The 16111-nt window shown below is 45.4% G+C and overlaps 1 protein-coding gene across 7 annotated transcripts in view; it reads left to right on the top strand.

Annotated features, from left to right (window-relative positions):
* The first annotated feature begins 71 nt into the window (after positions 1-71).
* SEC31B (SEC31 homolog B, COPII coat complex component) overlaps positions 72-16111 on the top strand; it is a 47898-nt gene continuing 31858 nt past the window's right edge. For 2 of the 7 annotated variants that reach the window (XM_054033958.1, XM_054033951.1), the window contains exons 1-3: positions 7358-7479; positions 13164-13252; positions 15057-15180. In XM_054033958.1, the coding sequence (XP_053889933.1) occupies positions 13174-13252; positions 15057-15180 (203 nt within the window). In that variant the 5' untranslated portion in view covers positions 7358-7479; positions 13164-13173. Of the gene's footprint in view, positions 746-7357; positions 7480-7514; positions 7997-8030; positions 8153-13163; positions 13253-15056; positions 15181-16111 lie in introns of those variants that run through there. The other 5 variants (XM_054033957.1, XM_054033952.1, XM_054033956.1 and 2 more) reach the window with 5 other exon arrangements.

The raw sequence follows: 16111 nt of genomic DNA, 5'->3' as shown, positions 1-16111 counted from the left end.
TAAAGTGGGCAATGAAGTTACAGTGACTCCACCATTGTCTCGGAGCAGGGGTAGAATTCCCTTGTGTACAGGATGGTGCTTCAGGAAGAAGTCCAGAGGTATTGATCCTTATGAATCTGTGTGTAAGATGGACACTGGAATTCTTTAGATAAGTCTGATTCCAGTGCCAGCTACCAAGGTTGTCCTTGGAGCTGTTGGAAGGAGAAGAAAGTAAAACAGAATTCAATTAAATGTTCAAAGATGGACACAACTTCTTTGGGGTTATTCAACTCTGCCATGATGCCATCTATACTATGAATAATTGTACTTCCTCATTGGGTTGGCTCTTCTCTCTCGGCCCTCCTCAGGCAGCAACCACAATAAAAGTTTGAGTTGCCTTATGTACTGGTGGATTAGGATCACAGAAGAACCTAGCCTTTGAAGCGATACACCTCACTAGATAAACCTTCCATCCCTCACACAGGGCAAAATCTCCCTCTAATCTTATACCCATTTTGAGCAGTACTGCTGCTTCCCACAGTCTGCCACTTTAGTGTAGGAGTGACCTATTGCTGTGTCTTATTGACCTTGGCTGTTGAGGGCATGGTTGGTCTTCTGAACTCAGTTATTTCCCAATGTTTTAGAGAGTTTAAGGAGTGTATGTAGTAGCATTGTATTTTATTTTCCTTAAATAATTTCAGTGTGTTGCCTTTTGCCTGGAAGTAAACAAAAGCATTTTCTAAAGTTCTTAGACCTCCAAACTGTGGTAAGTCTTCAGCGGGTGTTTGAAACTATAGTAAAGAACAGAACTATTAGACACAGATGAATACAATATGCGTGGGAATAGTCAACATAGCATTTGTAAAGGGAAATCATGCCTCACTAATCTATTAGAATTCTTTAAGGATGTCTACAAGCACATAGACAAGGATGATCCAGTTGATTTAGAGTACTTGGACTTTCAGAAAGCTTTTGACAAGGTCCCACACCAAAGGCTGTTAAGCAAACTAAGCAGTCATGGGATAAGAGGGAAGGGCCTGTCCTGGATCAGTAACTGGTTTAAAAAATAGGGAACAAAGGGAAGAATAAATGGTCAGTTTTCACAGTGGAGAGAGGTAAATAGAGGAGTCCTCCCAAGGATCTGTACGGGGATCTGTGCTGATCAACATATTCATAGATGATCTGGAAAAGGGGTGAAACAGTGAGGTGGCAAAGTTTGTAGACAATACATAATTACTCAAAATAGTTAAGTCCAAAGCAGACTGCAAAGATGGGGATCTCCCTAAATTAGGTAACAAAAGGGCCGATGAAATTGAACATTGATAAATGCAAAGTAATGCACACTGGAAAACACAATCCCAATTATACACACAAAATAATGGAGTTTAAATTAGCTGTTACCACTCAAGAAAGAGATCTTGGAGTCATTGTGAATAGGTTTCTGAAAATATCTGTTCAAGGTGCAGTGGCAGTCAAAAAAAGCTAACAAAGTTAGGATCCATTAGGAAAGGGATAGATAAGACAGAAAATATAGTGCTATTATATAAATTCATGGTATACTTACACCTTCAATACTGCATATAGTTCTGGTCACCCCATCCCAAGAAAGATATATTGGAAAACATACAGAGAAGGACAACAAAAATGGTTAAGGGTATGGAACAGCTTCCATATGAAGAGAGATTAAAAAGACTGGGACTGTTCATCTTAGAGGAGAGATGACAGAGGTCTGTGAAATGATGACTGGTGGGGAGAAAGTGAATAAGGAAGTGTTTTTACCCCTCTGCATAACACAAGAACCAGGACTCACCCAATAAAATTAATAGGCAGCAGGTTTAAAACAAATATAAGGAAGTACTTCTTCATTTAACATACAATCAACCTGTGGAACTTGTTTCCAGGGGATGTTATGAAGGCCAAAACTATATCTAAGTTCAAAAAAGATGTAGATAAGTTCATAGAGGATAGATAGTCAATAGCTATTAGCCAAGATGGTCAGGGTCACATTCTCATGTTCCAGTTGTCCATAAATCTCTGACCACTAGAAGCTGGGAGTGGGTGATGGAATTGATCGCTCAATAATTGTCCTGCTCTGTTCATTCACTCTGAAGCATCTGCAAAGAGAACAGGAGTACTTGTGGCACCTTAGAGACTAACAAATTTATTAGAGCATAAGCTTTCGTGGGCTACAGCCCACGTACTCCTGTTCTTTTTGCGGATACAGACTAACACGGCTGCTACTCTGAAATCTGAAGCATCTGGCACTGTCTCATAGACTTTAAGGTCAGAAGGGACCATTATGATCATCTGGTCTGACCCCCTGCATGATGCAGGCCACAAAGCCGTCCCTACCCTTTCCCTTGACTCTGCTGTTGAAGTCCCCAAATCCTGTGGCTTAGAGACTTCAATTGGCAGAGAATCCTCCTGCTAGCGATCCCTGCCCCATGCTGCAGAGGAAGGCGAAAAACCTCCAGGGCCTCTGCCAATCTACCCTAGAGGAAAATTCCTTCCCGACCCCAAATATGGCGATCAGTAAAACCCCGAGCATGTAGGCAAGAGTCTCCAGCCAGACCCTTGTTAGCCATTATACTATTTACCTGCCATGGCACAGTATTCCTTTGACTAAAATCATGTTTTTCCATTAAACCATTCCCTCCATAAACTTATCTAGCTTAATCTTAAAACCAAACAGGTCCTTCGCCCCCACCGTTTCCCTCGGAAGGCTATTCCAATATTTCACCCCTCTGACGTTCAGAAACCTTCGTCTAAGTTCAAGCCTAAACTTCCCCACGGCCAGTTTATATCCATTCATTCTCGTGTCCACATTAGTACTGAGCTGGAATAATTCCTCTCCCTCCCTGGTATTTATCCCTCTGATATGTTTAAAGAGAGCAATCATATCCCCCCTCAGCCTTCGTTTGGTCAGGCTAAACAACCCGAGCTCCTCTAGTCTCCTTTTATACGACAGGTTTTCCATTCCTCTGATCATCCTAGTGGCCCTTCTCTGTACCCGTTCCAGTTTGAGTTCATCTTTTTTAAACATGGGAGACCAGAACTGCACACAGTACTCCAAATGAGGTCTCACCAGCGCCTTATACAACGGGAGCAGCACATCCTTATCCGTAATAGATATACCTCGCCTAATGCATCCCAAGACCGCATTGGCTTTTTTCACCGCCACATCACATTGTCGACTCATAGTCATCCTGCGGTCTACCAGGACCCTGAGGTCTTTCTCCTCCTCGGTTACTTCTAACCGATGCGTCCCCAGCTTGTAACTAAAATTGTTGTTAGTCATCCCTAAATGCATCACCTTACACTTTTCACTATTAAATTTCATCCTATTTCTGATACTCCAATTCACAAGGTCATTCAAGTCTTCCTGCAGAATATCCCTATCCTCCTCTGAATTGGCAATACCGCCCAGCTTTGTGTCATCTGCAAACTTTATCAGCCCACTCCTACAATTGGTTCCGAGGTCAGTAATAAATAGATTAAATAAAATGGGTCCCAAAACCGAACCTTGAGGAACTCCACTGGTGACCTCCCTCCAACCTGATAGTTCACCCTTCAATACGACCCGCTGCATTCTCCCCATTAACCAGTTCCTTATCCACCTCTGGATTTTCATATCGATCCCCATCTTTTCCAGTTTAGCCAATAATTCCTCATGCGGTACAGTATCAAATGCTTTACTGAAATCAAGGTATATTAGAATCCACCGCATTTCCCTTATCTAATAAGTCCGTTACTTTCTCGAAGAAGGAGATCAGATTGGTTTGGCACGATCTGCCCTTCGTAAAACCATGTTGTAATTTGTCGCAATTGCCATTGACCTCAAGGTCCTCAAGTACTTTCTCTTTCAGAATTTTCTCCAGGACCTTGCACACTACAGATGTTAAACTAACAGGCCTGTAGTTACCCGGGTCACTTTTTTTCCCTTTCTTGAAAATAGGAACCACATTAGCTATTCTCCAGTCTAACGGAACCACCCCCGAGTTTACAGATTCATTAAAAATTATCGCCAAGGGGCCTGCTATTTCCCATGCCAATTCCTTCAATATTCTCGGATGAAGATCATCCGGTCCGCCCGACTTAGCCCCATTAAGGTGTTCAAGTTTGGTTTCTACCTCGGATGCTGTAATCCCCCCTCCTGTATCCCCCTCTGTCACGCTGCTAGTATTCCTAATCCCTTCATTTGGCCTCATTAAACACCGATGCAAAATATTCGTTAAGATATTATGCCATGCCTAGATTATCCTTAATCTCCTCTCCAGCTATAGTCTTCAGCGGTCCCACTTCTTCTTTCTTTGCTTTCTTTCTATTTATATGGCTGTAAAACCTCTTACTATTGCTTTTAATTCCCCTCGCAAGGTCCAACTCTATACGGCTTTTGGCCTTTCTCACTCTATCTCTACATGCTTTGACTTCACTAAGGTAAGTTTCCTTACTGATCCCTCCCCTCTTCCACTCTTTGTACGCTTTCTGTTTTTTCCTAATCGCCCCTTTGAGACGGTCGCTCATCCAGCTCGGTCTAAATCTCTTGCTTACTAACCTTTTTCCCTTTTTTGGGATACAGGCCTCCAACAGCTCATGCAGCTTTAATTTAAAGTAATCCCAGGCATCATCTGCCTTTAGATCCATTAATACGTTTGCCCGATCCACTTCCCTTACCAGTCCTCTTAATTTGTTAAAATTAGCCTTTTTAAAATTATAAACCCTAGTCTTTGATTTAATTCTGTTACTCCTTCCATTTAGTTTAAACCGAATTAGCTCATGATCACTGGAGCCCAAGTTGTCCCCTACAACCACTTCCTCAACGAGGTCCTCACTACTCACCAAAACCAAATCCAAAATGGCCTCCCCCCTCGTCGGTTCAGCTACCACTTGATGAAGGAATTGATCAGCAAGCACATCTAGGAACATCTGAGCCCTATTATTGCTACTAGCGTTTGTTCTCCAATCTATATCTGGGAAGTTAAAGTCCCCCATAATCACACAGTTCCTATTAGTATTTACTTCCCTAAACACATTAAATAGTTCTTTATCCATATCCTGGGTTGATCCCGGCGGTCTATAGCACACCCCAAGCACTATCCCTGGAGAGGCTCTAGTAGTTCTTTTACCCAGTGTGAGTATTGCCCAGACGGACTCCGTCTTATCTATTCCATCAACTATTATTTCTTTACAGCTTATCTCATTATTGACATACAATGCCACCCCCCCACCTTTCCCTTTGTTCCGGTCTTTCCTAAACAGCGCATACCCTTCCATACCTGTATTCCAGTCGTGACTGCCATTCCAACTGTCACTGTTGGAAGACAGGATACTGGGCTGGATCAGTGGTTCTCAACCTATTTATGCGGCCTACATTGTGTTAGGCGGGCCACATCCAAAACTATATGGCCCAGAGGATGTCACGGGCCGCAGCTGTGTGCTGACTGGGCCGCAGGTTGAGAATCACTGTGCTAGTATGGACATTCTTATGTGCGGGGTTTGTAAGAAATGGAGGAGGTATGTCCAAAGATACATTGCTTCACTCAATACTGATATGCAGCCAGGTCTTGGGTGGAACATTACACCTAGTCTGTGCTAATGATGCAACAGAACATTTTAAGAGAGAAAGTGGCAAATAAAATGGTAGGAGCTGTTGAGGCAAAATTATAGGAACTAAAAGTGAAATTGCCAGAAAAGGGGGTAATATCTCTACTCTTATAGTTACAAGATTTGCACGGAATGTAAGTGAAGGTGATCTGGGCTTTGCATCTCAGCCAAAAGACTGCAAAGCTCTAAGCATTGTGTTCCATCGCCTCATGGTTTTGCACTGGCTCTGAGGCTGCGGTCTCTGTTACTGAATCACCAAAACCACTTTTCCCAGGCTGCATTTTCAGGAGAGGTTTCTCATCCCTGTATTTTCAAGGGACACTTCTGCTTGGGTGATGAGTTTTTACATGATCATGGACTCCAGCTGCAATATCACAAAACACTTTATTTTAATAGATTAAGAAAAAATACAAATAGGTTTTTACAGGCAGTGATAAAGACTGAACAGAATGACAAAATTTGCCTGCTCTGTGGATCATGGCTATGTCCTGTTTTGTAATGGATACAGTGGAATGACACTGAAAAACTGTTTGCTCTAATGCAGGAAAAGGGGCAGTGAAAATAACAAAACTGAGCAGTTTCTGAGCTTAGGTTCCAAGGTGCCTCCTAAACCACCCTCATACATTACCTAAAGTATTACCTAGCTATTTGAAAAACAAAATTAAAAACCCCAAAAGTTATAACAGTAAAAGTTAAGTCCATGATCTTAGATAGGGCTCACCAGGCCTGAGTCCAGCCTGACTTGACTAAATCAGCTGGGATATCAGCTCTTCTGTGCTGTTAGATGCTCTCAGATGTAACTGATCACCAGAGTAGTCCCATTGTGATCAATGTTACTATTTGGGTTAATTTTGCTAGTGTGAACAAAGGTGTTGCATTCTGGCCCCTAATAACAACATGACAGTAGTGCTCACAGGCCCCAGAGGGGATCTGAGTCCTCATGGTGCTAGGTGCTTTACAAACAGGAAGAACATCCCTTCTTGAAGCGTGTACAACCTCTATGGAGATTATAGTTCAAATAAAATAGGGCTGGATTCTCTGTTAAAGTTAAGCCCAAGGTTTCCTTTGGCAGTGAGAAGGATATGTGTAGTATGAGTGAAAGGGGATAATACCCTGCTTGTAGGGTGACCAGATGTCCTGATTTTATAGGGACAGTCCCGATTTTGGGGTCTTTTTCTTATATAGGATCCTATTACCCTCCACCCCCTGTCCCGATTTTTCACACTTGCTGTCTGGTCACCCTACCTGCTTGTGACTGCAGTGCAAGTGGATATGGGTTTATGCCTCGTATCCAGGAGGCATTGGCAGCTAATGCCCCAATGGGGTGGAACGGTAAGGATAGGAGGGTTAGTATCTCACTGGAAGTGTCATACACAGTGGGGGTCTTTGAGGAAGCACATAGAGGGATAGTTTGGGGTGCAAGGAAACATACAGACATACCAATATTGGGCTAAAGCTCTGGGTGTCCCCCTCCGCACAGTAATTGAATGCTCCAGTGGAATACAACAGGGAGCAGTGGGTTAATGTACATGGGGGGGGGAGGGAGCAAGTGGGGGCGGGGCCTCAGGGAAGGGGCGGGGTAGGGGTGTTCCCTTTTGTACAATTAGAAAGTTGGAAAGCGTAGGCCTTGGGGGTTGATGCTCCAGGGTGGGCGGGTCTTGACTTTGGCCCTGCGTGGTAGATACGGGGGCGAGGGGTTTGATGCCTCTGTTCGGGGTGGGGTTAGTGTGTGTCTGAAGGGAGGAGTCACACATACACTGATAGGCAGGAGACGCTTCGCGGGCGGAGCTCTTCGGGCTGTTGGCGGCCACCATAGTGCAGGCTCTGCTCGCTGTCTGAGCAGGGAGTCTCGGCCGGGCTGGGTCAGGAGTCGCGGTAGGGAAGGTACCGGAGCCGGTAAGGGCCGCTCCGCCGGCCCCTCCTACCCCCAGCTCTGACCCCGGCGCAGGCCCTTCCCACCCAGGCTCGGCCCCCGCCCGCCGATCCCCCCACGCAGGCGCGGGCCTGGCCCTGGCGCGGCCACTGACAGGGAGCCCGCTCCGAGCGCTCCAGTCCCTTGCCCCCGACTCCCCTCGCAGCGCTCCGCTCCCCGCTCACGCGGAGGGGCTGCGCCTCGCCCGCCAGACACGAGATTGCCAGGGGGTCTGAGTGTTGTTGCCCCACGGACGGGCTGGAGATCTGTGGCGTGGGCGCACTGGGCCCCTACCTGCGGGCTGGTTTCACGCATGGGGTCGTCGCATAGTGGTCTGCTGATGGCGATTTCTGCGGCCCTCCGAGCCCCTTCGGCTTGAGAGTTTCCGTAGTTCTCTGTATTACAGTAGCACCCAGAGGCCCAGCCGCGCTCGGTGCTGTACGGACACATAGTGAGAGACAGTCCCTGTACCACGGAGCTTAGAGTCGCCAGGCGACACAGGTAAAGGGTGGAGGAATAGGAGTGCGGTTTTTCTTTGTGAGATTGTGTAAGGGTACGTGGGAAGTGAGTGGCAGAGCTGAGATTGCGATCCAGTTTCCTGTGTCCCAGGAGCCGTCCATTCTGTGTACAGTATTAGCTCTGTATTCTTGAGGAAAGGTAAGAAGTCCCTTTGTAGGTTGCAGTGTGTTATACTGAGTCCTGCCTTCCAAAAAAGCCCTCATTGCAAGCGCCAGTGGCTTTGCAACTGGGATTAGAGCCATCCCAGTGTCTCCCCTCTGGGTTCCTACTGCCTTTTATTTATTAGAATTTTTATTTATTAGAATAGGCTCAGTCTAGGACAGTAAGAATCAGGGGAGAGGGAGATCAGGGAATCTGAATGGAGGAGCATGTAATATAGCTAGGGTTTTTGATTTTAGGTTTTAACTGATAAGCGCCAATAAAACACCCACGATTAAAAAAAAATCTGTTTATCCAGTCAGCACTGGAAATGATTACTCAATTCATTTCCAATGCAGTTTCCCAGTGCAGCTTGTTTATACAGGTGATGCTCCCTGGTTTGTAGCTAAGCACTTGTCTACACAGAGCTGTAATGTGGACTGCAAGGGTGTGATTTCTGAAGTGCAATAATTGCACATTAATAGGTCTGTGTAGACCCTACTGGTGCACACTAAAAGTTCCCTAGTGCACTGTGCAGTGCAGTTTGAAACAGTATTATGTGTATGTACAAAGAGGAGAGCTCCAGAAAACCGTGATTTTTGGACATCTATCTGGAAGTCAAAAATTGCTAAAAATAAATTCTGAAACATGAAATTAATAAGCCCAGAAAAACAGAAGCCCTAAGTATAACCTAGTGCATGTGGCACTGGACTAGCACTCAGGAGACCTGGGTTTAATTTCCAGTTCTGCCGTTGGCTTCCCCCTCTGTGCCTCCTTTTCCCTTCTGTAACATTGAGCTAAGGGTACTGACCTCTGTAGTAAAGTGCTTAGAGATCTAAAGACAAAAAGTACTATATAAGAGCTAGATTTTGTTTATTCCTGGAGGAAATTTTGAGATTTGGGTAGGGTGGGGAGGTCTGTAGGAAGGGATTTCAGGTTGACCGTGTTGGAATTGTAAAAGAGGGAGTTGAGCTTATTAAAGGGGGATTGGGAATGCTGTTATCAGGCCAATTGTGGGGTTCTTGTTGCTGTTACTACAGTATCAGTTGTAGCTATTTATAATGCCTTGATCACTACAGTAGCTGGGCAACTGTGTTTCCTGTGTAGATGACCGATTGCTGCCTCCTTCAGTAGTGTCTGTATGAGAAGATGAGAGAGAATGTTTTAATTTTGACAGCTGGGTATCTCAATACAATACCTTCTCTTCCCTCATGTCCCTGGTGGAAGGGACTTGTCTGACCTGCTAGACCTAGCTTCCCCCATTGCCAGAGTACTGTTTCCTTTCTTAAGGACACTTGGCAACAGATCGTGGCTAAGAGAGGCTTCTGGGAATGCTGAGACTCTGTCAATAGTGGCTGAGACTTGGCACCACCTGGGATCTGTCAACTGCTCCCACTCCTGCAGATAGTGTAGGAGTTGGTATGACTAATGAAAGAGCTCTTGAGAGAAGCGTGAACTTTCTCAATGATCTGATATGTTACTTCTAGAATCTAGATAGAACGCCAGATGGTGCACTCTCCCTGTGAATCCTGATGATTTAATCACTTCACAGATCTCTGGTTCTTCTTACAGCAGCCAGAAGAGGTTGCTAGAAGACTGTTTCCTTACTTTGAGGGTCATTAATCCTGTTCTGGACAGAGAGAAACAATGTGCAGAAACACAATGAAATTCTGAAGGCTCTTGGTTACTGACTATCCTTGATCTTGCCTATCAGTGTAGGGCTCAGAGCTGCAGTTTTGCCTTCAAGGCTGAGACAGTAGATTGGTGTCCTGAAAACCCCTCCTATTGCGGAGTGAGACACTATTGTTCTCAAAAGGCCCCCAGTGCCAGTTCAATTGAATTGTGTCAATCTCTCAGCCAAAGTAAATGGAAGGTGCCTGGAAGGCCTGTGAGATTGTAAACTCTTGGCTGGATCACTCTAATCCACTTTATTTGGGCCTTCCTTTGTTCTGCTGACACCAAATGTGGTAGCATAACTACTCCACTGGCCTAAGAACCAGGGATGCCCATGCTCTGAATTGGCAGCCTCTTCAACAATGCGGTCCAGGGTCTCTCTCTTAGTATTGCTAATATCTGGCTAGTCCAAGTGACACACTCTCCATTATTATTACTTACGTTACCGTAGCATCTAGGAGTCCAGATGTGGACTTCATTTTGCAATCTATATAAACACAGGACAGTCCTTGCCCCGAGGAGTTGATATCCAAGTATAACACAAGAGCTAACAGGTGGATACAGACAGATGGGGGAGTACAAGTAAACCGTGAGAACACTGACCTGCATCTTGGGTCAAGTGTTTTGTAGGCATCATGGCAAAGGAGCGTTCTGAGGAGAGATCTGAAGGTGGATTACGCATTGGTTTTGTGACTGTTTATGCAATGAACCTCCCAAGCATGGGGGCAGCGGGAGAGAAAGCACGAAGATTTTTTGAAAATGTAACAAGTGGGCAGTGGGTACTGGCATCAGGGACCGATCGAAGGCGAACACCGACAACTCGGTAGCGAATGAGAGCTGATAGGCAGGGTAGGGATTGACGGTGAAGGGCCTTGAAAGTGAATGTCAGCAGCTTATGTTTGCTGCCCTGCAGAAGGGGGAGCCACTGGAGGATTCACAGAGAGGAATGACATAGGATAATGATCTTTGCAGCAGCATTGCCAATATAGAGTCAGGCTAACCAATGCACTCTTCGGTGTCCTGCTGAGGTAGCTGAGATCAGCAGGGTTGGGACTACTGACTGTCCTAGGTATTGGGTGCAGTCTCTAGGGAACTTGGATGCAAGACCTTCCCATGACATACTCTGGGGTACATGTGATGTCCACCCTGGCCACGCTCAAGACAATAGATTATTTTATAGTGTATTTGCGCTTCATTGCTCTAATTTAGATTGTAAGCCCCTCCTAGCAGGGGCTTTCTTTGTTTTTTGCCTGTTAAATTCCAGGCAACAGCAATCAACACAGGGCAGGGAAGACCTTGAAAAATGTTATCCAAGTGCCACTCACCCCAGCTGCTTCCCTGATGGTGGCCCACAGCCCTTTTCTTCTCTCACCTGATGATTGCTATTCCCTTCCCCGTATTCCAGTGATCTAGTTTGGAGGGAAGAGGCCTCCTGGCTGCTTTGGGGTGGTTTTTCTTGGTCACTAAAGGGGCTGTTGCTCCTTTACTAGGCAAGAGACAGGGAGCCCCATGTGTACAGTTTGCTCCTGTGTTGATTGCACTGAGGAAGCAGGAGCCAGCAGGGAGTCAGGTAAGGAAGCTTCAAAGAAGCCCGCAGCTGCTGTCCCAATCTCTAACATCAGTGTGGTCCACAAGTGCTCAGTGTACTGGGGGCGTTGGCAGCTCTACCTGCCTCCAGCAAGTGCCTGCAACTTCCCTCTCCCTCGTGTGCCAGAAGTAGGCAAAACTGATCTGTCAGTTTCACTCCCCATGACTAGTATGGGGAGCTGATCATGAGGGGTTTTCTGAAGCTGTGCCAGAGATAGGTGCCTGACAGAGAGTCTGATAAAGCTCACAAGGGAAGGGAGCAGAGCATGCACTTCAGGGCATGAGAACAAACATATAGCTCTCAGTCTTCCATGAGCCGCTTTGCCTGCTGCTGCTGAAGGAGACTCTTTCCACCCCAGAGTCCTAGGATGCCTGGGGAAATGATCATGTGATCTGTGCTATATAGCCTCTGTTCAGATCCCCCTGGGCCTCTGATAAATTAGGGAGAGTTTAGCATGAGAATGGCAGCAGGTAACATGAGCTTCAGTAGATTCCACAACAGATTAACGCTAACAGCATTAAAGACATTCTGATCAAGCGGCCTGCCCTGTAATGAGAGGGGAAGGCCTTTGGTGGGGGAGAGGGACAAGAAGGGTGTCAGACCTACCGCTTGCTAGCTCCAGGTACACTGGGAATGCCTACCAGTCTCCCCCTCTGCACACATTTCAGCTAATCAGTGGCCCTGGTTACATGTAGGCCAAATTAAGGCTGGAAGCGGTTTCAAATGTGATGTCTAATACACTTTGACTGGCCTTTGGGGATGGCCCCCTGAAATCAGAGAACGCATCCATGTCAGAGAACTGTGCTAGGAATAACCATTCCAATTCTAGTATGGATAGGGCAAACTATCAAATGCAGATACTTCCTATGTCTGGCCTATGCTAATGAGTGTTCTATTAAATAGAAACTTGTAACACAGATCAGATTCTAGAGGCCTAAAGCTCAGTCCTAACTGTGTTCCAATAGCCAGTGGACTACGGGTGAGTTTGGAATATTACTGTGTTATGCGTATTGCAATAGTGTCTAATCCCATTTCCCAGGAATTAGGGAAGCTCTTTTCCCATTTTGCAAGCAGGAGCAACTCCTGTACTGAAACGCTGCGTGAATTGCCTGGGGTCGCTGAGGGAGTCGTTGTCAGAATGGGAATAGAACTCAGCACTTCATGATTTTGAACCACTAGACCACTTATTTCACTGTTCACAAACTGAAGCAGAATTCCAAGTGAATTTCCTTTTGGGCCTTTGAATGATATGGGAGTGAGAATAACGTGCATTAGCTAAATCAGATAATGTAGCAGTTTCCCTTGTTTTGTGTTACCACATCTCTTTTGAGTTTTGACTTTTCCCTGCTCATTTTCACTCTGTGTATGTATTGGCATCAGTATGTTCAGTGAGCTTACAACCCTGTGAGTAGCTTAGCTTGAATGCCCTTCTGTAGCTAAATGAAACCAAACCCAGACTGAAGACTTAAATATGTAATTTAGACCCCTTTCCTGTAACTGAGGGTCCTCTATAATGAGAGTATGGGAAGAGCTCAAGCCACAAAGTAGAGTCACATACTGGAACCTGGGTTAATTTGGAGTTTTTAATGAATTCCCAAACACCCCAACTCAGCCCTGCTAAATGCTATTCACCCATCAGGATTTATTTTATCATTTTACAGGTAGGCAAGTAGATTTTTGTGGCTGGGTTGGTGAATTTCCATACTGACATTGCAAGACTGTGCTAACCCCAGTATAAATCTCTTCTAGAGTCCAGAAAATGAAGCTAAAGGAAATTGAGCGAACAGCTGTTCAGGTGTGGAGTCCAGCAAGCAATCACCCCATCTACCTAGCAACAGGTACAGCTCCCCCTAGCCAGGGGATACACGTGAGAATGAAATTGAGAGCCACACAGGTGGTGTAACCATCCATTATGTGCATTGCACAGAGACAGGACCATCTTATATTCCATCAAGAACCACTTGAATTCTTTCTGGAGCTGATTAAAGTGATACTGGCAAAATAAATATCAGGACCTATTTTTTTTTTTAAAAAGTGATTAGTGACTTTTGGATGCCCAGCTTGAGACCTTGAAGGAGACTGCTTTTCAGAGGGTAAATTCTCAGACTTTTCTAATCTAACGTCTAAACAAGCCCGTGTAAAGCGTAAAGGCACCTGGCATTGTCCATTGTCAGAAGACAGAATACTGGGCTAGATGGACCATTGGTCTGACCCAGTATGGCCGTTCTTATGTATAAATTTGGACAACTGATCACTTCTTAAAAATTTAGTGCGACATATTTTAAAATGACTCTGCGCTTTATTTGACTATATAAACACCTCCAATTATTCAACATGATAGGACCTTACAAATCAGGCGCTTGCTTTTCACCATGTATTTCTTCTCACTTCACTCAGTTTGAACTCTGGACCACAGACTAATGTTCTCTTTCATTATGGTCAGTTTCACTTCCTGGTCTTCAGACGCTATTGCTTTTGGGTTCCCAACACTGCAAAGTGAACAATCAATATGAAGTTATTAGCAATGGAATTCCAAGCTGTTTCTATTTGCATTGTTCAGTCCCCAAACTTTAGGTTTTATTTAAATACTTAGCAATGTCCCTTTAATATCTGATTTGCAGAGTTTGCAAATTCCTTGGATTGGCAGCGGTACAGGCTGGTGTAAATGAGGAGCTGATGACCTGACATTACTACAGTGTGACAACAAGCGAGCTGTGTCTCCTGTCTAGGGCAGTTCTGGGCTCCCATCTTGTCTTACTTTTTACCTATTCACTCTCACAAATTTTCTTCGGTTCTGGCTATCGGGGCCTCTCTACACTACAGACACAAGCATGTCCGGGCAACTAGCTAAAGTGCAGTTGATTATAAGTATGGTTCCAATTTGTAATCTAGACTGATCCTTAATTGTGTTTTGTAACCAGGCTACATCCATAGTCAGCCCGGAAGCACTGGCTGCAGTCTCTCTAGATCAGGAGCTGCACAATTTCATAGTTTGGATCACTTTTTGATAGGGTGTGTCTCCTGTGCACCTCCTTTCCCATCGGCAATCGAATAACATCCCTGTGGTAACTACAGCACTTGCTTGCATGGGAAAGCTACTTTAGGAAATAAAGCTGCTTTTATTTTAATGTAGCAGCCAGAAACAAGGAACAGAACCAGCACCACATTAGCAGCCAACTCTCCATGGACTATCAGCAAATGCTTGAGAAGCCCCAGTTAAAGAACCTCTGATGTGAATTAGATCTGGAAGGTCTGACCAAGACTTTATGAACACAATTAAGGTTCAGTCTACAATACAAATTGGAACCATAATTGTAACCAGAGTCACTGAAATAGCTGCATTAGTACTGAAGACAGGGCCTTTGTGGGGCGAGGGTGGAAGTATTGAGGGAGAGGGCACGGGGACTTTATTTCTGTTGTTCAAAGGGAAAGGGACATTTAATTAAAATTCTCAGGATCAGAATTTCTTGAGGAAGATCTGATCTCTTTTTAAAGCCTGTGTCTTAACATGTGGCTCTCTGAGCTGTATATTCAGGCAGAACGCTCACACAGGGCCATGGTAATACTGACCGTGTTTGAAGAATTGGCTTATTTTGCTGTGCAAAAGCCTCACCTGTCCCTTCTCCATGTACCTTTGCCTAGGGACATCTGCTCAGCAGCTGGATGCCTCCTTCAGTACAAATGCCACCCTGGAAATCTTTGAGATTGACTTCAGGGACCCTTCCCTGGACATGAAGTGCAGAGGAATCCTTCCTGCTTCCAACAGGTACTGGCACTTCCTGCTAACATGTTGGTACAATGGCTGGATCTGAGTAGTGACCAATGCAGGGTGAGATGGGGGGGAGGGAGGGTAGGGGGGAGTGAGTTCAAATCTTCAGGGTTAAACTGATCACATGTCAGGGCCTGGAAAGAATCCTGCCCAGGACCCGTCCTCCAATGCGTGTGCGTTGCACAACTTGGCAAGGTGGAAAGAGTTGGGCAACTCATCTGTTCAGATGGAGGACCTTGGTACATCCACATTGATCAGTGGGGAAATCTGAAGGTGTCTTAAGGTAGTTAGGGGTGGGTGGGTGGGTGAAGGGTGACTATTGGTCCACGTCCCATGTAATATCTTGATGAGGATATGAAATTAAAAGGCCATGAGATGGAGTAGTGAAACTGGGCATGGAGGGGCTGATGGTGAACCTATTCACCAGGCAATTTATTAATAGGAGGTAGAGTCCTCGGGTTCAGGGATATTTACACCACAGAGCTACAGCAGTGCAGACACCCAGTGTAGATGCATTCCACTGGTATAAAGCAGAGTTTACAATGGTGCAACATACCCTGGTTTCCACCCAGGATGTGCGTCACCATTTCACAGATTTCAAGGCCACAAGGAGCAATTATGACCCTCTAATCTGACCTCCTGTATAACACAGGCCAGAGAATTTCACCTTCTGATTCCCACATCCAGGCAGGGCAGTGTATTTAAACTGGGTGTTTAGATCAGTGCAAAACTCCCTAATGTAGCTGTGCTCGTACTGGGCTAACCTTTGCAATTCTCCACCTTCAAAGGTGTTGGGGGGAGGCACAGCTCTTGGGTGATGAGGACCCATTGCCTTCTGAGAAAGGGAGTTGCCCTTTGAGATGGAGGGAGATGGGATGTGTGATGGGTGTGAGCCGGGAGCGACGTCCCCTGGTGCTGGGATTCTTAG

Source organism: Malaclemys terrapin, chromosome 7 (genome assembly GCF_027887155.1).
Source record: "Malaclemys terrapin pileata isolate rMalTer1 chromosome 7, rMalTer1.hap1, whole genome shotgun sequence".
Lineage (NCBI taxonomy): Eukaryota > Metazoa > Chordata > Testudines > Emydidae > Malaclemys > Malaclemys terrapin.
This window is presented reverse-complemented; position numbering and strand designations above follow the sequence as displayed.